This window comes from Micropterus salmoides, unplaced genomic scaffold, assembly GCF_014851395.1.
Source record: "Micropterus salmoides isolate LMB-PRFRI ecotype aquatic unplaced genomic scaffold, ASM1485139v1 Ms_hic_scaffold_16, whole genome shotgun sequence".
NCBI classification, from domain to species: Eukaryota; Metazoa; Chordata; class Actinopteri; order Centrarchiformes; family Centrarchidae; genus Micropterus; species Micropterus salmoides.
In genome coordinates, this window is record NW_024040707.1 from 3343513 (window position 1) to 3368003 (window position 24491).

General features: G+C 40.1%; 2 protein-coding genes across 4 annotated transcripts; both read right to left on the reverse strand.

Moving 5' to 3' along the window:
* Nucleotides 1-3596: 3596 nt before the first annotated feature.
* On the reverse strand, nt 3597-12395 carry LOC119905020 (high affinity immunoglobulin alpha and immunoglobulin mu Fc receptor-like). 2 transcript variants are annotated; one of them, XM_038721700.1, is made up of 6 exons: nt 12243-12395; nt 10487-10822; nt 10204-10332; nt 6191-6298; nt 5538-5578; nt 3597-4608 (listed from the first exon to the last, which is right to left on the reverse strand). In XM_038721700.1, the coding sequence occupies exons 1-6, from the start codon at nt 12280-12282 to the stop codon at nt 4486-4488; spliced, it is 777 nt and encodes a 258-aa protein (XP_038577628.1). In that variant the 5' UTR covers nt 12283-12395; the 3' UTR covers nt 3597-4485. The 2 variants fall into 2 exon arrangements, with proteins under 2 accessions (XP_038577628.1, XP_038577629.1); XM_038721701.1 differs by lacking the exon at nt 6191-6298.
* A 3101-nt stretch (nt 12396-15496) lies between these two features.
* On the reverse strand, nt 15497-21702 carry LOC119905014 (polymeric immunoglobulin receptor-like). Of its 2 annotated transcripts, XM_038721687.1 has the most exons (6): nt 21294-21421; nt 20503-20847; nt 19875-20192; nt 19305-19427; nt 16502-16618; nt 15508-16186 (listed from the first exon to the last, which is right to left on the reverse strand). In XM_038721687.1, the coding sequence occupies exons 1-6, from the start codon at nt 21331-21333 to the stop codon at nt 16104-16106; spliced, it is 1026 nt and encodes a 341-aa protein (XP_038577615.1). In that variant the 5' UTR covers nt 21334-21421; the 3' UTR covers nt 15508-16103. The 2 variants fall into 2 exon arrangements, with proteins under 2 accessions (XP_038577616.1, XP_038577615.1); XM_038721688.1 differs by lacking the exon at nt 16502-16618 and having other exon boundaries at nt 15497-16186; nt 21294-21702.
* Between the last annotated feature and the right edge of the window lie 2789 nt (nt 21703-24491).

Sequence of the window (24491 nt, forward strand, 5' to 3'; positions counted from 1 at the left end):
TTCCAGCCAATCAGAATCAGTGACCATGATATTTCAAGGTATCAAGGTTAATTTATTTGTCATTTTACAACCACAGACTGTATAAAAGAAGTGGATGTAGCTGCTGTGATGTCACCTTTTTTTTTTCTTTATCATCTATTTCACTCTAAACAGGACCGTAACTTATGTCAAATAAGATGAGATCCCAACACTCTTGCTATCAGGTCGCAAAGAAGAAAACTGGAGCCTTTCTCCCTTTAGTAACAACAGTGAGTGAGAAAAGGGAAGTGCAACATACTTCCATCTGCAAAACACAGAGCTTAACAATGCTATAAGCAATATATTGAATAATAATTAAAAGAAAGATATTTGGTATTAAACATGATATGATGATTGATTAGTATTGTACTGCATTATATCATATCCACATCTCATATGTTTGTTTTTGTTTTTTTAAAGCAACTAGTAACTACACATGTTAAATAAATGCAGTGGAGTAAAAAGTACAATATTTCCTTCTGAAATGGAGTAAAATTATAAAATTTAAATACTCAAGTAAAGTACAAGTAAGACTGTTTCAGCAGTAACCAATGAAACAGCCATCAAAACACCCTGATAAGACTGTTAGTACATGAATGTACAATGTGTTGTATATTTGTTCACACTTTAAAATGTCTGAGGGGGTTCAGGTCATAAACTGGAGACACACACAGTTGGACCGTGCTTAGCTGTGGATTGTCCATTTTCAATGTGGCGGCGGGGTCAGGAATGCCACTCACTACAGCCCACACTGGATCTGTTGACGGATCCTATTCATTTTCTGTGACAGGCAGGAGCTCCTGCCATGCGATGCATGATGGACACGCCGCGGAGAGTTGACTGACCAGTCGCTGTATCTGAATTTGTATGAACACAACTTGGTGGGCAGGCAGGGAATGGTAATAAATATTTTTTTATCACAGTTTTTCACAACTGCTTACACACAAAATCTTTACATGTCACACAGTTTTTGAAACTTCTCATTAAAAGAGAAAAAAATACACATGAAATCTCTAAAACCGTTATTTCTCCTCCTTTCACACACTTTTATAAAATACTTTTTTCAAAACACTACACACAGTTCTCTACCTAAGACATAAAAATCTAACAGGAAGTGACTTGCCTTCCTTTTTCAAACACAACCAATCAAACGCTTCTTTAGCAGGTCACACACCCATCCTCACATGTGCAGCTTGATTTATACTCCTGCGTAGGTCTACGTGCGTAGCTACGCCGTATGCTACACACATAGCCATGCATTTATTCTTTTGCATCTGTGTCTGCATTATTCTGCAATTACACCCCAAACGCCAGTCGGCGGTGGCGCTGCAGCGTCCACTGTGTTGACTTTTGCCAGCTGAGCAGGCTAACTTCCGGTTTAGCCCTCCGCTAAAGTGAATGGGGTTGAAATCGTAAATGTGCGGCTGGTGTAGCCGTTTCAAATGTTATCGACTGAATGGATCACATTCAGATAGTGAGTCATTTCGCTCGGGTTGTGACGGTCAAATATATCAGTCTACTGTGTTACAGCCGCTGCTTTGGCCGCTAGTAAAATTTACTTCAAAGCACGGGGCACTTCCTGTCGGCTCATTGCGAGGTTACCCAGCTGACCAATCACAGAGCTTACGGTCCGCGTCGCCTTGACGTGTAGTTACATTTTTGAGGAGGTGCACGTCAGGCTACGTTGTAGGTGACGGCGTAGGGTAGGGGGCTACGCAGAGGCTACGCCGTCGATTTGACGCAGAAGTATAAATTACACTTAACTACTTAACTGATCTCTAACCAATCACTGCTTTAGTATACAGTAGACCTATGAATAGGTCAAAGGTCAGATTACCTGTTTTGAACAATGGATGCCAACAATGGACAAGAGCAAGGGGAGTAGGAGGAAAAGGCAGGTTCGAGGACAACAAGGACAAGTTTAAGGAGGAAGAGTTGGAAGAAGAGAAAGAGGGGAAGGAAGAACAGGAAGAAAAGGACAAGTTAGAAGAGGACAAGGGCAATAAAAGAGAATGAGAGCCATCTCTAATGAGATCAACGCCACACTTATTGATCATGTGATCAACCAGGAGAGAAAGTGAACTGAGAGTCCAGACCAGAATGAATGCTTTACAGTGGCGTCCATAATTTGAACCTTCAGAAATGAGAACAGGTACGCAACTATCTAATGACTATTTCAGCATTACAGTATTGTAAAATACATGTTGCTGTCTGCAAGAGAAAGTCTTGTGGGATGAAGCTTAACTTTGCACTGATATATCCTAAAATTTACTATTATGAAAAAGTGTTTGCTATTTGATGCAAATGCTTGATTTTGGGACGTGTTTATGGTATTTTGAATGCAGTGTTTCATTTTGACATATGAGGCGCTTGTACTTGTTCTGTACATTTTATCATTAAGGTTTCAAAACATCTTACCGAAGGACTGCAGTTGAAAATTAGTCAGCAGGCTAACACTGGCTCATTTACTGAAATGCTGATTAATGTGTGTTGTCCTTATAAATAAATAAATAAATAAATAAAAAGTTTGTGTGTAGAGTTTTGAAAAAAGGAAATATGGTTTTGAAAGTGTGTATAAGCAGTTGTAAAAAACAGTAACTGGGGTTGTGGTTGAAGAGGAGGGAAAGACAGTCAGTGTTGTTGTCTGCTGTGACCACTGTTCCTCTTTAAATGCAGTTTCTCTTCAGATGTTCACTGTTGTCATTTGGTCAATGTGGAGACATTAATATACATATTTATCAGACAGTCTCTTGATATCCTATATATTTATTATTATTATTATTATATTATTATTTTTTATTATTGCAACAGCCTTTTCACCTGTTTAACCCAAAAATCTATTGATCGACTCCAGACTGTCCAGAACTCAGCTGCCAGCTTTTAACCAGAACAAAGAAATGTGTCCACATTACTCCTATTTTAGCTTCATTACACTGGCTCCCAGTATGTTTTAGAATTGACTTTAAAATTCTATTGATCACTTTTAAAGCTCTTCATGGCCTCTCGCCTTGTTATATTTCTGACCTTTTAGTCTCATACGCACCAGCACGTACCTTGAGATCCTCGGGCAGAGGTCTGTTGTCTGTTCCAGAGTCTCGACTGAAAACTAAAGGGGACAGAGCGTTTGCTGTCAGGGCCCCGAGGCTCTGGAACAGCCTGCCCGAGGAAATCAGGTCGGCTGAGTCAGTGAACTCTTTTAAGTCCCTTCTTAAAACATACTTTTATAGGAGAGCCTTTCCCGATCTTATTTGACTTTATTTTATCCCTTTTATTTTATTCTATTTGACTAATTTTATATTTAACTTAAACGTGTATTTTAGTCTTTTCAATGTTTTCATGCTTTTATCTTGTATTGTTTTTGTATTATTGTCTTTACACTTGTTAAAGCACTTTGTAACTTGTTTTTGAAAAGTGCTCTACAAATAAAGATTATTATTATTATTATTATTATTATTATTATTATTTGTACTGAGAGAGATCTGGGCAAAGTGGAGGATATATACCCTGAAAATTGTTTTGGTGGTCTCTGGTTTTTCAGTTATCTGTGGACAGCTTGAGTCATGACAGGGCAGAAAAACTGATTTTTACATTGTTCATTCTTTATTGTGATGAGAATCTACATCAGCTTTTATTCTTTCATTGTCTATTAATACACACAAATTATACACAGGAGCAGATACAAACATTACCATTAATTAAAGAAAAGAAAATGACAGGAGAGATATAAACTAAAACACATTGTCATGGAAAAAAAGCTAGCTGCCCAGCATGATATTTCAAAAATTATAATTTTATTGATATTACATGGTAAATAATTATCTAAGTAATATAATAAATAATACATATAATAAATATAGTCATAAAACGCTGGCATGGCCCACTCACGCCACCAAAGTAACCTGCAAACAGCAAGCCAGTAAATCCACCAGCCAGATCAGCCCTGGGAGTCTGGATCAATCAGCTGACCTTTTGGCTTCTTTGGACAGCAATTTGTCCACGTTAGCAAGCAAGCTAACATTCTCTAATGTCAGCCACCAAAACCCATAATGTTTTTCTTCTTTGCAGGAATGTTAGTTTTGACTTTGAACTTTGTGTTGCTGACGTTTGCAAATTCTGTTTCTAAACTAATGTTTCACACATTTGTTTCTGTAGGGGAGCAGAAAAGAAGGCACCGGGAGCGTATAAACATCTCATCCTTTGGATTTAGCCAGAAAAGCAATCCTGAGCCCTTTACATCTGTCCACAGGCTGTTATAGTGAAACCAAGACAGTCGGGGAAGGTCTAATTTTTTAAGTTCTGGTCTGAATCCAAACTGTAATGGAACCACTAACGTGTAGGTCTAAGTGCTTTTTTCCTATTAAAACCTGCTAAAGATCATGTGGACTGCTTCTTGGTGAGAAAGCGTTAATCTACCGGAATACCTGAGTTTATGGCAGAGTTGCAGTGCTCAGTGAGACACAAACAGCATCATTTGTGTTGTGTGTGTGTGAGTGTAGCGTAGGTCTGGTTCTGATCCCTGCTGGCTGGATCGAGGCTCTCGTAGGTGGATTCAGATGTAGAAGCTGGAGGACAGTTCTCATAGAGGGCGATCTGAAAACAAAAAACACAAACATTTTGACAAAGAATGATCTACAGTGAAATACAGACACATCCCTTTATATACATTTTTGGAGGTGACTCCTGAGAGCAGGAGGCAGGAAACGAAAACCAACACATTACAACCAGTTTGTGCATGAGGGTGGAGACAGAAGCTCTCTGCTAAGCTATATTTGTGAAAAAGAGGATTATACTGCAGAAGTGATTTGGTTTCTGTTGACATTTTGATTTTTTTTCCCACTGTGAAACCCGTCACTACTTGAGTCCACAAACTTTCTACAGCAAGGTTTAAAGTCTGGTGGGGCTGTTAATAAGTTTGATGGTTTTAGGTAACTTACAAAACATTGACGTCCTACTGTTAGTTGGAATAGAATAAAATAGTTGGAATATAAACACAGTCCATTCGTGGTTGTACAGCAGTGTAACAGAGTGGAAGCTCTTTACGCACAAATGATCTTTGGCTGTACAGACACAGACCTGATGGAGAAAAGTTTCATTTTTGGCACTTACAGAAGTAACGTTAATCAGCCAATGTTTACCATTTTAAGAGGTGAACCTGGCAGTAACATGTAAGATTAAAGATTCAATAACAGATTTGTTAGGGTCAGAGTGAATCTTGATGTCAGGACTCAGGATCCACTCACTGTGTGCCCAAAAGATGTTTATAGTAACTCTCTAATTTTCACTCCTACGTGCAGTGAAATGCTGCACTGTAGGCGTGAAGGAGAGCTGTGCTGCAACACAACAAGGTGACTAAACACAGCAGAGTTCAGTAAAGAAAGGATCAGCATGTGATCGGTGTTATTTAAGCCGATACTATCTATTAAAATTTCTCCTGATTCCAATCCTGAGAATTAACTACTGTCTCCTGCACTGGTACATCTTATCCAACAGAGAGTAATCAAAGAGTTAAAGAAAGTCACCTCCATGTTTGTGCCATCTGAATTTCCTCTGGTCTGCAAACCTGTGAAACAGACAAAAGTATTTTTCTCTATTATAAATGGCGAAACAAACTAAAATAAAATAAAAATAAATAAAATAAAAAAATAAAATCTTCTTGTACAACAATGGCATTCCATCCCGTAACTGTTGACCACAGTGGTGGACTGACCACCTGACAGTGCCATCTCTAGAGCCACACTCCTAGCACGGCTACAAATACTGTTGTCTCTATACTGATCTAACTATCATTAGCACTCTGTAGGTCTACAAAACCTGCAAACAGCAGGAAAGTAATGCTGTGTATTTCCAAATACCAATTTGCCCGCCCCTCAAATATCAGTCGTTCCACCTCCCCACCCTCCTCATGTATTGGCATTTAGTTGAATTTGTTTGTTTCTTTAACATGTCTTTCACGCTCATTACATTTTGTGGGTGTGTGAGCTCAGGGACAGTCTGTTGCTCAGATTTGTTCCAGAGAATTACATGAGCAGAGCCACATTGTCAAACTACAGTATGCATTGATGCAAGTCTTTTAAACTTTGACATGAGCGTCCTGACTGAAATGTCATTTTTGATCAGAAATGGGAAGTTGCACTTGTTGTCGTTGCTGTGTAAGAGTTTCCTGTTGCCTCACCTTTAGGTTTGGTGTTCCTCTGAATACAGATTATCATCAGTGTCAGCTCTGAGAGGATGACTATTATAGGAACTACATACAGCAACACAGCGGTGGAGGAGGTCAAAGCTGTGGTGGAGGTTGAAGAAAGAAAGTTTGTTTTCAAGATGCTTCCTGAACATGTGGGACCTGAGGCCCTGTTCATGCAGTGCTGTCAAACTTATTGTAACACCTGAATAGCTGTCTATTTTAAACAAGATATCAAATCCTAAAAACAAAAGAATATAGTTTACATACATACACATGCATTTACATATTTAAGTACTGTAGAAGAACATCTTGTTGAAGAAAAGTTAACTCTTTGAAGAGAAGAACTTTCTGGAACACATTGTGTTCTTTCTCAGTGGGTATAATTCAAGTGGAAATAGCTCATGTCGGAGCTCATTGCACTTAATCAAGGTACACAAAAATCAACAATATGAGACATAAAATTAAACAAAAAAACTATTAAGTATTTCATTTTCAATTCAGTAATATTATACCTGTTACAATCTCAGTAACATGCACGTGCAGAGAGGGCTGCGCTGGGTGCTTGAGCACCTGCCCTTTGTTCACCCAAAGTGCCCGTTTGTCAATGAAAAATTTAATGAAATAATACAGTTTAAAATTTGTAAAGGCCCTTTTGTGAAGGCCCGCCCAATAAAACTATTAGTAAAATGAATGAATAATAATTTCACAGTAAATATAATGACCACGTGATGACCTTTCACCTGATGACCTCATCCACGACGAGCCCTCCCGTTCAGACACCGTTAGTGTTTCAGCGGCTCTGCCTACAGGACACCTTCGATTCCGCCGGTATGAGGGGTTTGCCACAATGTGCTAGTTGTGGGTTGTTGGATGTATTTTAGAAGAATGACGCAAAGAGAGCAGCACAGTTGTTGTGTATATTGTTGTCACCTGTAGAAGTAGCGTTAGCTGCTGGCTAACACTGTGCCGACAGCTAATGTTACTTCTACACACAGATAAACAAAGGCCCTCTGTTCACTTCACTGTTTGAGGGAGAAAAGTTTCACGGGCGTCGAGAGGTCTGATCTTTTTTATGTAATTTGACTAAAAACTTTCACTTAAACTAGGATTATTACAGTAATGTACAAAGCATAGTGTGCCTTAAAATAATTATAACAACATTGGTAAAACAGGTTTATACTGATACTTATTCCTCCTACTTCTGCCTACTTATCAGCCCATTTCATTCAGAACAGTATTGGAATAGATTTAGTCTACATTTTAACTGTGTTTACAACAGCAAACCTGCTATATAAACGAAATAACTGGAAATACATGTACCGTAAAACTTCAACTAATAGCCGAGTCCCAAATACCTCCTTTACTGGCCTGGTGTGGGAACACATTTTGACAAATAAAGCCTGCCTCAATTTAACGCCTGGTTTATTTATTATAGAAGTTCTTTGTATGTATAAAACCTCTTAAACCTTTAGCTGCTTCTAAGCTGCTTAGATCGTTAAAACAAATATTAATGTTTAAACAGTATGATCAATATGTCGATATAGACTTGCTCAACATGGTTAGACCGGTTAGATCCCTCACAATACCACTGTTAAGTGCATTTAACGGAAACAACAAGACCCAAAGTCTAATTCTTCTAGATTTACCGGTGTAACCTGCATGGCTACAAGAGAGGAAAAGGGGAAGAAAGTGCTGACTCACGTTAACTTTGAGGCCCTCGTTAAGCCTGAATGTGTCCGTTCCTTGATTATTTATATTCCTTTAGTCTGTAAGGGTCCACCGATCTGTCTGCTAACTTCTCTCATCCTGCACCGTGTTGTTGTCTGATGTTAGCCTACTTCAAAATAAAAGCGCATAAGCAGTCTGTCGGAGCTACATCAAATGAATGACATGTATTTGATATTATTCGATAATTTTTATGAATAAACTGTTTCATAGTAGTTTCAGTTTTGTGCAAAAAGAATTAAAGGCCTGTCCCATATGGACGCCTGTCCCAAATAAAGGCAGGGTCAATTCAGTGATTATTATGGCTATTATTCAAAGTTTTACAAAATAATATCTGTGTCAATGTAAAGTAAATATAATTCCTGACATCAAAGTAAAGCGTGACGAAGAAAGGGCCCTGTTAGATTATAGAAAAAGGTATGAAATGTTATTGTGAAAGGTAAAAGCTACTCTGTCATGGTTATTATGGGCCAACAGAATGAACATACACACACTCACACACACACACACACATCTTAGTTTATTTATATAGATTTATGATTACAGACATATAGTCAATCAAAATCCAAATATATCTCAGATTCACAACACAATATATAAAATCATTATCAAAATATTGCCTATAGACACACACAGACAGACACACACACACACACACCTGTCTATATTTGTCTCACTCTTACCCCTGCCTTGGCCAACCTTGTCCTTTCTCCAAGTTCTCAGAATATTTCCCACATTCTTTTGAATCTGCTATCTTATTTCCTCTACCTGCAGCTCTCTCTGTGCAGCAGTCTCTGTGAGCATCTCCTCTTATTTTCTCATAGCAGTCAGCCTTGGCAGCGGCTGCAGCACTACAGCAGGTCACATATTTGTTTCATCAGCTATTCTTGTTTGTTATGGCTGTGGCTCAGGAGCTAGAGCCAGTTGCCTGTTAATCGGAAGGTTGGCGGTTCAATCCCTGGCTCCTCCAGCCTGCATGCTGAACCCTGAATTACCCCTGGCTGTTCCACCAGTGAATGAATGTGAATGTTAGTTTCTGTTTGAGCACTTAGGCTCAGTGTGTGAATAGCAGATGTAGTGTAAAAGCGCTTTGAGTGGTCGAAAAGACTAGAAAGGCGCTATACGGAGCATTTACATCTAGTCACAGATCACCACCTGTATTATCAGCAACCCCTTCACCAGCAACTGTTCCCTGTAAGTTGTCAGCCAACAGTGTTTTAAAGCTAGAGCTGGGTATTCCCTGCGTTTCTTTTTACAAACTGTCACAGCATTTGCTGACATATCGATACAGAAGCATCAGTATACGCACATCAGCAAGGAATACATAACAATATATTTCCGTACCGATATTTTGAGAACAGCCCTATTTAAATCCTTGTTCCATGTGCCCCTTTTATACTTTGAGCACCTGCCCTTCCAAAGGTCTCTGCACGGCCCTGCTCAGTAATGCGTGTTGCAACGCATTTTAACCCAAAATTAAGTGGTGTTTTGTTTTTTAAGACGATTCATCCTATTTCACCCATCCCCCCCTCGCTATTAATCAGAAGGATAATTTTTCCACCCGACCCACCCGATCCGCAGATATAACTCTGCACATAACTAGAACCCACCAGAATAATGCGGCCATTAAATAGCAGTGAAAGTAACTCAAAAGTAGTGTAAAGCATTACAGTTCAGAGACAGTAATATTGTAATATAACTAATTACTCCCAAATGACAGTAATTAGTAATGTATAATGTATTACATTTTGGAAGTAACTTTCCCAACACTGTTCATTTTTTATGGAAATCACTAACTTCTGATTGGCTGGCAGGTGTCCAGGAAAATCATATGATAGGACACCTCATACATAGTTCCAGACAACAATTTAGCTACTGACTGAACCGTGTGTGAATCATTCTTCAGCCTAGCACAATGCCTTCAGCTGGATACAGTTCTTTTAAATCAAATGGTGTTGTTACAGCCATTGCTCAATCTGGTCCATCATTGCACACATCCCTTCCATTTGACTAGCTTTCATACGAGTGTTTTCTCATAGAGGAGTCTCTGTTTATTCAAGTACTAAACAAGTACTTTATTAAACTCATGTACTTGCAAAAAAACATACCGATCTATTTTACATACACACATTAACACATACAAATTGTGGTTTCACAGCTTTGACTGGGACCTTCTCCATAGTCACTGGCTGAGATGCTTTGCTAGGTGCTGGAAGGACAATTACATGTCATTGCTTTCAGTCTTAGACTTTCATCTATCAAACAGTGTGTAGATGTACCTCGAGGTGATGCTGTCCCAGTCTGCTGCTGGTCAGTCTGAGAAATCTGTGTTGGTGTGGAGGCTGATGGGTCTGATGTTGAAAAGACCGGTAGAGTCAGTTTTGGTTTTGAAGTGGGAACTACGTGAGCTGTGAGCAACAAAAACATGCAGAAATGAACATTTATCAGAGTTCACTGGGAATTTAAAACATCAGCAGCTGTCAATGAAAACTTTCTTCAGACCTCCAGAGACATGAACAAACATTCTCATTCATTTTACTTTTACTTTAAGTGGAAATTCACCATCTGTGACAATGATCTTAAACTCCAGGTAGGAATCTGGTGATGAAGGTCTCCCCAGACCACACCTGTACCGTCCTGAGTCAGACTTGATCAGCTGTGTGATGCGCACAAAGTAAAATCCTCCTCTTTCATTTGAGATGCGGTATCTGCCTCTCTGATTTCTGACACCAGTTGTTTCAGTGAGGATGTCCTCTGGTTTACATTCTCTCTTGCAGAAGAACTTCCTGACTCCAGGTGAAGAAAAGGGGCATCTAACTCTGATATCTCCTCCTTCAGTTCCTGTATGGACAGATGGGATCTGGGCATTGGTGAGACCAGTGTTTCCATCCTGCAGAGCTGTTGAAAAGATGAACAACAATAGTTACTGTCTGAACTTCCTGTAAGATGCTGCAGTCTGATCACAACATTTGCTGCTTCACGTCACACTGGGAGCTGCCCAGTTCAACCAGTCTGTGGCTGAGGATCACAGACTGGCACTGTTATTTCGCTTTTAACATCTCTGTCCTTCTTTTATCCATCTTCTTTTATTATCCTCTGGATAAATAAAGGTTTCAAAACATCAAATGTAAATTATAAAAAGTAACTGATTCCCTCCAGATGATTTAATTTAGAGTTTATTTTCTAGTTTTGCTGCTGTTATGGTTTTTGATATTTTTTGTCCTTTTAACTCTCCTCCTTTCTTCCTTCCTTTTTCTCTGAGCCATAAAATTGTGTGAACAATGATGAAACGCATGTAAAACTACTATGTTTTTATGTCAGTAAAAACATCCATTTAGAATTAAATATTAATTTCTATTCTATAAAAGTGGAAAACAGAGTATACAGCAGAACAGACAGTAACAGAGCCCCAACAAAACAATATGAAATAATGAAATCAGTATTAAAAAGGAGAACCAGACAAAATGTGAACATAAATATTGTAGATTAAAACTTTCAGGTCAGTTTTTAAGCCACAAACCACAAGAGTTCAGTGAGACTTTCAACATTCTGTAACTCTTTCTTCCCGTTTATCAGAACACAGAACTGACTGACTGTATTTACATCAGAGCTTTAGCAGGATTTGTTAGATGTGTAAACAGTGATCAGTAGGTTATGAATTTTTTTTTTAATGTGATGTAAAATGTGATGTTTATTTATCCAGTTCTTAAATCCATGCATTTCTTTTGTTCCTGTTTGTGTGATATCTTTCTGTAAAATCTACTACATACAGAAGTTATATCAAATCTTGTGAAGCTACAACAAAGTCCACTAACAGTCAGGCTGAAGCAACAGAACACACAAACTCTGTCACCATAAAATACAGCAACAAGCAACAAAATTGCACTTTGTTACCTTTGAAAACAAGTAGAGCTGCAACAATTAATCACTTAATGGCAACTATTCTTTTTTGCGATTTCACAGGTCAAAATGTCAAACAGTTGCTGGTTCCAGCTTCTCAGATGTTGGGATTCGATTCTCTTCTAACCGTGTAAGATTATGCCCTTCATTTTCCTTCCTCATGTGCAGTTCATTTTAAGAAAGTTAACTAAAGAACTATTACTGGACTATATTTTAAAGGATATGTACTATCCTCAAAAAGAGCTCAAAAAGATGGAGGTGAAATCCACATTCTATGTGAGGACTGTTTTCAGACAGACTTGAACATCCATTAAAGTGCCTCATACCTGACTCTGATCATCATATTTAACTCATGAGAATAAATAAAGAAAAAATACATAATAAGAGAGAGAGACAGAAATCCAAAGTGAATACTCACAGAGGAAGAAGAAGCAGATCAAAGTGTGACGGACTTTCATGTTGAGGCTCTGATGGTTTACTGCTGCCTCTCTGACTTCTTCACTGACAAACCAGGAACTTCTAACTTCTTTAAATGATGGAGTCCCTCCTCCAAACACAAAACACACACACACACACACACACACACACACACACACAGCTCTACTCTCCTCCCCTCTCCATCATCTATATTTGTACTGCAGGGTCTGAGGTTACCTGCACATTTATGTTGTAACACAATCCTCAATGTTTTCTTTACGTCCAGTTCAGTACTGGTGCATTTATATAGAACTGCAATCATCATCACAGGCGTCTGTTTATGTTGTCTGATTACTAAAAGTTGATCCACACCTTCCAGCTAATCAGAATCACCTATTTTTTTCTTTATCATCATATTTTACTCACAACATCATTCTGTATTGAAGAAGACTTGATAATTGATTAGTAGTATTGTACTGCATCATATAATATCAGCATATTATGTGTTTGTTTTTGTCTTTTAAAGCAACAAGTAATTATAAATGTCAAATAAAGGCATTATAATTATAAATTTTAAATACTCAAGTAAAGTACAAGTAAGACTGTTTCAGCAGTAATCACCTTTTCCGAGTAAGCTGCTCCTACAAATATCTACACCATTGATACTGTAAAATCAAGGAGAAGCAGTTGACAATGGATGTATGGATATAACTAAGTTACTGAAAATATCATATTACTGAAACATACTAAAAAATTTCATTATACACTAAATAAGACATTTTGAAAGATTGAACATTGCCTTTAACTGTTTTAATCTGTAAGGTGTCCTTGAGTGCTATGAAAGGTATTATTATTTATTATTATTATTATTATTTGTCTCTTTTGAATGTGCCCCTCAGACAACGGGCCCCAGCCTGGCCCCCTCAATAATCTAGAACCGCCAGTGTCCCTCACAGACCTTTTGCGCCCTTTATCTACACTTTAGTCCACATCTCTCCAGACTTTACCTGAGGGAATTACTTAATAATAATAATATTATTATTATTAATAATAACTTAGTTGGAGGTGGTGTGTGTTCGCATAAAACGGGCGTGTTCGGCCGTGCAGGCAGAGATTTTTCGCAACGGCGCATGCTCTGTATTTCTCCAGAGGAATGCATGTTGGTAGTGTCAGGAAATTATGAATGTAACTAAATCTAATTTTGTGGTGGACAACAAAGCCAGAGAGGCTTGTTGGCTTCGCATTGAGTAAATGTGTAGCCTAATTATCTTCCCATTGTTCTTATTGTAGTTCAAATCTCTAGTGTGTATTTTACAGGCTCTTTTATGTGTAATATGATTAAGATGTAAAGGTACAACTGCACATAAGGTCCATTGTAATAAAAAAAAGGAGCCAGCTAGGTAGTCCTAATAATCCGAGAGAAAATTAAATTTCCAAGATTAATCTACAAGTAAAAAACTTGAATATTCTCTGAAATTATAGTCACACATTTATGAGAGAAACTTTGCAAGGCTGCAACATCACACATGTATTATGCATGCAGTGGAAAGTTATATTAAACTTTAATCGGATTTAACAGTGAGGAAAAACTCGTGAGTTTAGCCCACAATCACTATCATGCACCTTAGAGACTTTGCCTTGGATCGGACGTATTCAGAAGAAAACAGAGTGATTTTCAATTTTTTATTATTTATTATCATTTATTTTTTATCATTTATTTTTATTTTCATCTAGGTAATTTTTTCTTCTCTCAGTTATTAGCCTAACCCCCACCCTGGCTCCTTATTTTTGGACACGTAAAATAGTCATCTAAATATGTGAAAACACTTCAATTATAGACTACAGATGGGCTACATATAAGAAACTCTCTAAAATCCCCACCGGCTGCAGGGCTCGCTGTCTGAACGTAATGCTGTTGTGTTCAGAACTTCATTCCAACCGCAGTGGAGCAAATCAGGATGAAATCTAAACATATTTTATGAAGTGGTGTTTATTAATACCCTTTTCATCAGTAACACTGAGTACAGATGTGGTTTGTAGTCCATGTGTAGGGTAACCTCGAGTTAACCACGAGCAAAACCTGCTCGGAGCAGTTTAGAGATGCGGCGTAAATTGCCATGGCAACAGACCTCGAGTAACACCTATCCACCTTTCGTAGTACGGGTTAATCAGGAAGTTACACCCGACACCAAGTTACTCCTGAAGTTACGTGAATAAGCCAGTTACCCGCTTCGTAGTACAGACCATACATCTAAGTGTATGATGTCATTTTGATAAAAATAAGTAAACTGATTATTTGAAAATGACCTCTCCTCCAGTCTGTAAGGCAAAAACCTGGTGTAGTGACTAAGTCCTAAACTTTAGCCGCGACTGGTTGCTAATTTGGATTATTGTTTCTAACGTGTACTCAGAAAAGCGATCCAGTGTTTTCCAATAGCTTGCAGTTTAAGGCATTTATTTCCTGCGTCCTTACAGCGTCCACTTCCAATCCATAACACTAAATCATATAAAGTAAAACAAACAACATAATCCGAGCACAGTAAAAAAAACCTGTTTGCTCCTCTTCAAACACCTGTTTGCATCAGTACAGGAACTTAAATTACATGAGGCCAGAATCGGCCCTAATAACACAATGCAATATCATCATCCCCCTGTGGCTTGGAGGAAAACAACCCATTTGGCTCCTACACCTGGAATACATTTTGTTCCCAAGCTGAGGCTGGTCAGAACAAATGATCCTGTAGTGTGAGGAGCTTACAGACGTCTTAGGCCCCTTCCACACTACAACATTTTTGTTTTAAAACGCAGACCTTTTGCTACATTTCCACCTCCCGTCCAAACTAAAACTGTGAATCTGAAGATCTAAAACAGAGAACATGAGTACATCTCTCAAACACTGCAGGTTGTTCACCAGTCAGGAGCTGTGAAACAACAGCACGGCTCTGTTGGTAAATAAAAAGGAAAAGTTACGTTGCGTTCTCTGGCAGACCTGGATCAGCTGTTAGCTGTTTACAGGGTTAACGCTAACGTTGCTACGTGGCTGTGTTTTAATGTTTTAATGACCGGGTCTGTTTGTTTTGGAGAGGAGACGACCTCTGAGGTAATTCAGCTCCAGGTAGAACCCTGTCAGGGCTCTGAAGTGGACCCAGAACAACTCTCATAAGCTGTTAGCTCTAATGTTAAACACTAGCAGGACTAAAGTTACAGTACGGCTGTGTTAAAACTATAACTTAGCACAACATCACTGCTCTGTAATAACGTTATGCTTTATTAAATGTTACATTATCAAAATAGCTATATAATGTCAGTCCAGTGACTGTTACCTAACAGCCGACCTGCCTCTTACGGTGGCCCGTAGGTTTCAGGCCTAATACAAAAGCCACAACAGAATTAGTTTAGTTAGTTTGTATTAGGCCTGAGACCTATGGGCCATCGTAGCCTCTCATTCTCCGGCGGTGGCAGTAACTCAGCCTGCAGATTGAACAAAAGACTGAGGAGAATATCAGCGGTGAATGCGTAGTTCATTCCTGCTCCACAGTAGGAGCTGTCACGTGACGAATGAATGACTCAAACCTAGAGACCCACAGTTGAGAGTCGTGAACTAATCAATTCTGTTTCCTCTACTGACGGAGCCCATGCAGCTGACGTGTGACGAGTGAACGGAAGAGTCCAAGATCCTTCACTCATGCATGAAAATGAACAATGCTGCACTGTAGGCGTGAAGGAGAGCTGCGCTGCAACTCAACAACGTGAGTAAACACAGCAGAGTTCAGTAAAGAAAGGATCAGCATGTTAAAATATCACCCTGATTCCAATCCTGAGGATTGGCATCTTTAATGGTTGTCACCTACATTGGTACATCTTATCCAACAGTGAGAGTAATCAAAGAGTTAAAGAAAGTCACCTCCATGTTTGTGCCATCTGAATTTCCTCTGGTCTGCAAACCTGTGAAACAGACAAAGTATTTTCTCTATTATAAATGATGAAACAAACCAAAAAAACAAATCTCATTGTGCACATTCCTCATGTATTAGCATTTAGTTCATTACATTTTGTGGTTGTGTGAGCTCAGGGACAGTCTGTTGCTCAGATTTGTTCCAGAGAATTACATGAGCAAAGCCACACTGTCAAACTACAGTATGTATTGTTGCAAGTCTTTAAAACTTTGACGTGAGCGTCCTGACTGAAATGCTTTTTTTAATGAGAAATGGGAAGTTTCACTTGTTGTTGTTGCTGTGTAAGAGTTTCCTGTTGCCTCACCTTTAGGTTTGGTGTTCCTCTGAATACAGATTATCATCAGTGTCAGCCCTGAGAGGAAGACGATGATGAAAGGAATAGAGAAAACATACAGCAGCACAGTGGTGAAGGAGATCCAACCTGTGGTGGAGGTTTTACAGATGTTTCCTGATTAATAAATGATGATTTAACATGTGGGACCTGAGGCCCTGTTCATGCAGTGCTGTCAAACTAATAGTAACACCTGAATAACTGTTCTATTTTTAAATATGCAAAATCTAAAAACAAAAGAATATAGTTTACATAAATACACATGCATTTACATATTTAAGTTCCCCTTCGAGGGAACTCGAACTGTGTCGGTGACGACACTACGGGAACGCCTCTGGGCGTGGCAGGGCTGAACTATGAATGAAACTATTGCCCCTGGGAGGGTCAGGGCCATCCTGCACCCTTGTCCAGGTTATGTCCCTAAGGTTCCGGCCAGACTGGCAGGGTCCACGGTGCTGCAGGCGTTTCATTCCCCACCTCATGTGACGGCGGAGGACGGGATACTTCATCTGCTCTGCCCGGTCGGAGCACTGAGTATTTTCACTCTGAGGTCTTCCCGGTGGAGGAAAGCAGACCAGTTGCTGGTGTGTTTCGGGTCCCCCAAGGCTGGGCTCCCCGCTTCTAAACACACCATCAGCAACTGGACCGTTAAGACTATTTCCCTGGCCTATCAGGTGCGCAGTTTGCCTTCACCTATGGCCGTAAGGGCGCACTCTACTCGGGCCCTCCTTGCAGGGGCGTCACCCCAGGATTATTGTGACAGGGCTGGCTGGACCACCCCTCACACTTTTATCCGGTTTTACAGTCTGGACCTTCCTTCTGCACCCGGCACATAGTTCAGCCCTGCCACGAACAAGGGTTACATACGTAACCCAAGACGTTCTGTAGAAGAACATGTTGTTGAAGAAAAGTTAATTCCTTGAAGAGAAGAATTTTCTGGAACACACTGTGTTCTTTCTCATTGGGTAGTTCACCAGACTTCACCCACAGGGTCCATCAATGAAGTGGAAATAGTCTGTCGGAGCTCATTGCACTTAATCAAGGTACACAAAAATCAACAAATATCAAAAAACTATTAAGCATTTGATTTTCAGCTTTTTTTCTTTCTGGCAGGTGTCCAGGAAAAATTGGACACCACATTCAAAGTCCGGACAACACTGACTGAACCGTGTGTGAATCATTCTTCAGCTGAGAACAATGCTTTCATCTGGGGACAGGTCTTTTAAATTAAATTATTTTGTTATAGCCATTTGTTCAACCCTGTCTATCATATTGTACCCACTAGACAGACAAAGTCCAACCAGTTATCCCGCGTGCGAGGTCGGGCAAACGAGAGAGAGCAAACGGAACAACACGACAGCGAAAGCCAGCGGAGAGAAACACCAGCAGCAAGTCCCAGCCCGGCAGCAAACGCGCTGCACAGGTCACCGTGCACCCGGCAATAAAAGTCCGCCCCAACCGCCGGAAAAAACTAAGGCCACCAGCACCAGCCGACATCCCCCATGCCCAGCACGCCTCCCAGCCGCCGTGCAACACCAGCCAAACCAGCAACGAGGCAAAATCAACTAGCTCAGCTGCATGCCACCACCAACCCACCCACCTGTCAAGGGCCAAGAACTGCCCTGCACAGCCCTGCACGCACCCACACTGCACATTTCGAAAACTAACTATATACCTCAGTATCCAGAGGGGTCCAACAACTGGCCGACAGAGAAATGGGGAAGCACGGATCCGAGGCCAATGAAGCAAAACAGGGACGCAAACAGGTCCCTCCAAGCCAACGAGGAAATGCCTCCCCCGGACTCCAATGCACAAACTAAACGCCCAGCAGCCATTCAGAGACCCTGCCCAGGGAAAAAGCACAATGAATCCAAGCAGCCAAGCACCGAGCGCCACCACATCCGCACAGCGCGCGAGTCAAAATCACCACCCGCGCACCGATACCAACAACCGCGCGACACCCAAGCAGAGTGGCTACCCACCCCGCAGCAGCGGCACGCCGAATACAGGGCGAACACCGGTCCCCCCGTCCTAGGCAGCTCGAGCGCCGCACCACCGCCCCCCGCCAACACCACGCCATCAACCAACATTAAAAAAATAAATAAATAAACAGTCCCCCACGCCCGCACCGCAGACACACCTACCGGCCATACGGGACCCTGACCAGCAAGGCAGGACACACCCACCCCCATTAAGTGATAAAGTTGATCAAAGGGGACCAGAGAGATTGGAATTGTGTCACTTTGTTTTTTTTACAGCAGACATTTACTGCCTGCTAATGTGATCTATAAGGTGATTCCGATATTGGGTGATAATAATATTCTTTTTGGCCTTCCAGTTCATGAGGATAGTTTTCTTGGCGATGCATAAGGCAGTGAGAAGCATGTATGATGTGTCAACCTCTATACTAATGTCACTTAGGTCCCCCAGCACGATGAGTGATGGGGAAACTGGGACGGTTAGTCGCTTGTACAAATCTGTAATAAGTGGAGTGTGATGTATAAATCTGGATGTCATTTGTGTTTGATGGAGCTATTCCGTGCAATAATGTACAAACAAGCACTTCAGTTATGTACTTGCATAAAAACATGCAGATCTATTGTACATACACACATTAACACACACACATGCACACAGAGACAATGCACACATTTCACAGCTTTGACTGGGACCTTCTCCAAAGCCACTGGCTGAGAAGCTTTGCTAGGTGCTGAAAGGACAATTGCATGTCATTGCTTTCAGTCTTAGATTTTCATCAAACAGTGTGTGGATGTACCTCGAGGTGATGCTGTCCCAGTCTGCTGCTGGTCAGTCTGAGAAATCTGTGTTGGTGTGGAGACTGATGGGTCTGATGTTAAAAAGACCGGTAGAGTCGATGTTGGTTTTAAAGTGGTTGGAACTGTGAACATAAACATGCAGAAATCCTGATGAGAGAAATGAGTCTGTGTCTGTGTGTCAGCTGAACGGTTTTAAATGAACATTTATCCGAGTTCACTGGGGATATACATCAGCAGCTGTCAGTGAAAAATTTCTTCAGACCTCCAGAGACATGAACAAACATTTATTCTCATTTATTTTCATTTTACTTTAAGTGTAAACTCACCATCTGAGACAAAGATCTCAAACTCCCGGTAGGGATCTGGCGATGAAGGTCCGTCCATACCATTATCATCAATGCAAATCTGATCATTAAAATATACTGCTGGGGTTTAAGTTGCACACCATTAACCCTTTCTGGATCACATCCACCTTGGACTTTTTTTTAATTAAATTAACGTGCTCTGAACAGGAGGTAGATGGGTTATGAAGACACATTTTTATGACATTCAATAAAACAAAAACTCACCATCTATGACCATGATCTGAAGCTTGCGGTATGAATCTGGAGACAGAGCTCTGCCGTAACCACACCTGTACTGTCCTGAGTCTGACTTGGTCACCTGTGTGATGCTCACATACAGTCCAAATACAGATCCTGCGTCATACTTTATGCTGTATCTGCCACTCTGAGCTCTGTTCCCATCTGTGTCAATGATAATGTCCTCTTCTTTTTTACATTCACCTTTACAGAAGAACTTCTGCCTTCCATAGACAGTATCGCTGCATCCCAGTGTGACGTTTTCTCCTTCAGTATATGTATGGAGAAAACCAGAGATTCCAGTTGCTGAAAAGAGAAACAATCATTAGTTACTTTCTGTTCTTCCTGTAAGACGCGTCTGATCACAGTACTTCCTGCTTCACATTAACACAGATCCACAGAGTCACACTGAGAGCTGCCCAGTTCAACCACAGGCTGTGACTAGAAGGGAAATCATTTGATCTAATATCAATAAATTGAGAGTCCATACATCATAAATCACTCACATTCTCCCCACAATTTAAATGTATATTTTTCCTAAGCTTTAAAAATCTAAAACTAAACATGTTGAATTTACTAAATATATCCGGTTTAATGACTTTCAGTAGAAACTCACCATCTGAAACTCTGACCTCAAAGTCACTGAATGATTCTGGAACCGAAGTCCCGCCCAGACCACACCTGTACCGTCCTGAGTCAGACTTGGTCAGATTTGTGATGGTCACAGACACAATTCCTCTTCCAGAAGATCCATCTCTGTATTCAATGCTGTATCTGCCACTCTGAGCTCTGACATCATCTGTTTTAACCAGAATATCTTCTGCTTTACATTCGTTCTTACAGAAGAACTTCCTGCTTCCAGACGGAGACACGTTGCAATTAATTGTACCAGTTTCTCCCTCAGCTCCTGTATAAATGTTGACTTTTGCGCTGACGAGCCCAGTGTTTCCACCACACAGTGCTGTTGGAAAGATGAACAGAGAACCCTGATGGTCAGGACTTCCTGTGCTGTACACTGACTGTAAAACAGACTGCAGGTTAATGAGGGTGGTGTAAGAGGTGATAGAAGGTACAAGGGACAAAACAGAGATATCAAGTGAGCAGAAGAGGTGAAGATGAGATGCACTGACTCTACAGCAGTTGTTATGGTAGTTGCTGTTTTTGCCCTTTTAGCTGTTTTCAAATTCACCTACTTTCTAACATTAACTAGATAAATGAGCAGCTATTAATAACGGATAATGAATATTAAGTTTAGTTTAAATTGCTTTACATTTATTTCCAAATGGATTAGATTGTGAAATTAGTAACAGAAAACATCAGAGAACAACAGGACACCTGAATAAGAACACAGTGACCAAAAAGTGTGTGCTGCAGCTTTAAAGAGACAGTCAGGTAATCAGTCCTCACCTGAGAAGAAGCAGAAGAACAGAACACGGTGGATATTCATTCTGAATTTGATCCTGATGGAGACAAATCATTCAACTGAAGTAGAACTGCCTCTATCACTTCACTCCTTCCACTCTGTCTGATCAGTCAGGAAGATGAATGTGCTTTAATTTTATATTTCCTTCTTCTATCTCTCTTTCTGTTGGTTTGCTATCTTTAGTTTGATCCAGAATATGTTGACTGAAAATTTTATTAAATCACACACACGCGAAATAATTTCAACACCCTTGTCCTGTTAAAATTTAAAGACAAATGGTCGGATCAGTAAGAGACTTATGTGTTTCTTGTTCGTGATTACCTGTGCTCAGGTTGACACATTAACAATCACTGCACAACAGGTCACAGTCTTAGATGTGAGACTGAGCATAAGTGCATGTATGTGTGTGGAGTATAAATATAGAAATGGCAGTGCTATCAGAGAGCAGTTTTATGTGAAACATTATCAGCATGGTCATATTTCAGATTATATATGTTGATTCCCAGTAAAGAGGAAGCGAAAGTTCGCTCTTGCTGGCAACTCAACCCTTAAGATAAATAAAAAAGGCGTCTCACACGAAGGGAAGCGTGAAAAGAGGTGGGAAGATAAGGAGTTTTCAGCTTTAAATTTATATTATTCTGAGTTTATAATATTCTGTAATAAGTTTTAAAACTTGTATTTTGAGATAACATTCTCTATACGTATCCCCTGATGATGTCAAAATTATTGTTTTGAACTGCAAAGAAGGCACTATTTGCTAATGTGACAGTTGTGAAGAGACAAGCAGCCTTATCTGTGATTAAAGGAGCAGGAGGAAGGCCTTTTCTCTCCTTTTTAACGTCAGAAAGAAATGAGAGCAGGGTGAGTGTTTAAATGACTTGATTTAATGTATTCTGCATTTGGAGTGATGCATTTAAAACGGATTTTCATTTGTACATGCATTTAAGATTACGTAAGAGATGCTGAGCACGTGCAATCAACTTCTTTGGTCGACCATGGCAAGGCCTGTTCTGAGTGGAACCTGTCCTGTAGAACCGCCGTATGGTCTTGGCCACCGTGCAGCAGCTCAGTTTCAGGGTCTTGGCAATCTTTTTATAGCCTCGGCCATCTTTATGTAGAGCAACCATTCTTTTTTCAGATCCTCAGAGTTCTTTGCCATGAGGTGCCATGTTGAACTCCCAGTGACCAGTACGATAACACCAAATTTAACACACCTGCTCCCCATTCACACCTAAAACCTCACTAACGAGTCACATGGCACCAGCGAAGGAAAATGGCTGATATGGCCCAATGTGGACTGTATATATATACAGTGTATAACACCACACAGTGCTGTTGAAAAGATGAACAGAGAACCCTGATGGTCAGTACTTCCTGTATTGTACACTAACTGTAAAACAGACTGCAGGTTAATGAGGGTGGTGTAAGAGGTGACAGAAGGTCCAAGGAACAATACAGAGAGATCAAGTGAGCAGAAGAGGTGAAGATGAGATGAACTGACTCTACAGCAGTTGTTATGGTGGCTGCTGTTTTTACACTTTTAGCTGTTTTCCAATTCACTTGCTTTCTAACATGAAATACATAAATGAGCAACAACAAATAATGGATAGTAAACATTTAGTTTAGTTTAAATTGATTTACATAAATTTTCAATTGGCTGGATTATATTGTGGAAATGCTGCTGCAGAAACTAGTAGCAGAATTCATCAGAGAACAACATGACATCTGAATAAGAACACATCATCATATTCATAACAGCAGCAAGGTACGGAAGCCCTAAGTGGGCATCTATTCAGACATTTTTTTAACTCTGTTCTCCCGTGATAACAGGATTAATTGATTGATTGATTGATTTAATTTAATGACCACACAGCCAGGCTGGTGGAATTTGTTTCCAGTACAGCTTTTTGATACAGGTTCCAACATTTAGATAATAGATATTTAGACATTAACATATAAAGTAACATACATGTACATACAGACATCACATTACTATATATAGCACATAATACATGAGGGGTCATGCTTAATCCACTGTCCTCAGCGTTCAGAGATCAGAGTCCAGAATGTGTATCGCTTTTGGAATAAAACTGTTTTTAAAGCAGTTGTTCTGCAGGCTATTGTCCTGTAACGCCTCCTAGAGGGCAGTAGTTTGAAGGCGAAATGTGCAGGATGGGAAGTATCAGTAATTATCTTGTGGGCTCTGCATAGTGTCCGTTTGTGATAGAGTGATTCAAGGGATGGTAAGGGTGAACCGATAACTTTAGATGCTCTGTTAATGATACGCTGTAATTTCTTCCGGGAAAATGAGTCAAGACTGCCAAACCAGACTGTGTTGGATGAGATGAAGATGCTTTCGACGATGGCCATGTAGAAGCGGAGCAGGAGATGAGACCTTACTCTAAACTTCTTAAGCTGTCGAAGATGAAAAAGTCTTTGCTGAGCTTTTTTGTAGATATTATCTGTGTTGATTTTCCATTTAAGATTGTTACAGATGTGTATCCCAAGAAATTTGAATCTATCAGCGATGGAGATGGGTTCGCCATCAGTGAGCACAGGTGTTTTGGAGGATGGCTGACGTCTCAGCTCTTTTATTTTCTCAAGTTCTTTTATTTTGATGTTTTAAGTAAAAGATCATGGTCTGTACACCAGGTCACTACTTGGTTGATCTGTGCATGGTATGCAGTTTCTTGGTTGTTGGTAATGAGTCCTACAATTGCTGTATCGTCCGCATATTTATATAGGTTGACAGAACTGTGGTGTGATGTAAAATGGTTTGTGTAGAGGGGAAAATGGAAAAAGCCAGGGTGAGAGGACACAGCCTTTAGGTACACCTGTGCTGAGTAACAGAGGGAAGGATGTATTATTTTTAATCTTTACCTTCTGTTGCCTATTCCATAGAAAACTATGAATCCAGTAACTGATGCAAGGGTCCATATTCATGTCCAGTAGTATATTAAGCAGTCTGGCCGGGTTTATTGAATTATATATTAAAATAACTAAAATCCATAAACGGAATATGTATTTGCGGACTCAAGGTGATTCAGTATGTGATAAATTGCTAAGTTGACGGTGTCCTCAACTGACCTGTTGGCTCTGTATGCAAATTGGAACGGGTCCATGAGGGGGATGGTGACAGTTTTTAGGTAACTGAGTACGATGCGCTCAAATGACTTCATAAC

Coding starts and splice junctions, on each gene's coding strand:
- LOC119905020 (XM_038721700.1), bottom strand. CDS start 12,282: ATGAAAGTCCGTCACACTTTGATCTGCTTCTTCTTCCTCT. Junction 10,823..12,242: donor GATCTGCTTCTTCTTCCTCT/GTGAGTATTCAC, acceptor TCTTTTCAACAG/CTCTGCAGGATGGAAACACT. Junction 10,333..10,486: donor TAAGATCATTGTCACAGATG/GTGAATTTCCAC, acceptor TGTTGCTCACAG/CTCACGTAGTTCCCACTTCA.
- LOC119905014 (XM_038721687.1), bottom strand. CDS start 21,333: ATGAATATCCACCGTGTTCTGTTCTTCTGCTTCTTCTCAG. Junction 19,428..19,874: donor TCAGATCATGGTCATAGATG/GTGAGTTTTTGT, acceptor TTATGTTCACAG/TTCCAACCACTTTAAAACCA. Junction 16,187..16,501: donor GAGGAACACCAAACCTAAAG/GTGAGGCAACAG, acceptor TCTGTTTCACAG/GTTTGCAGACCAGAGGAAAT.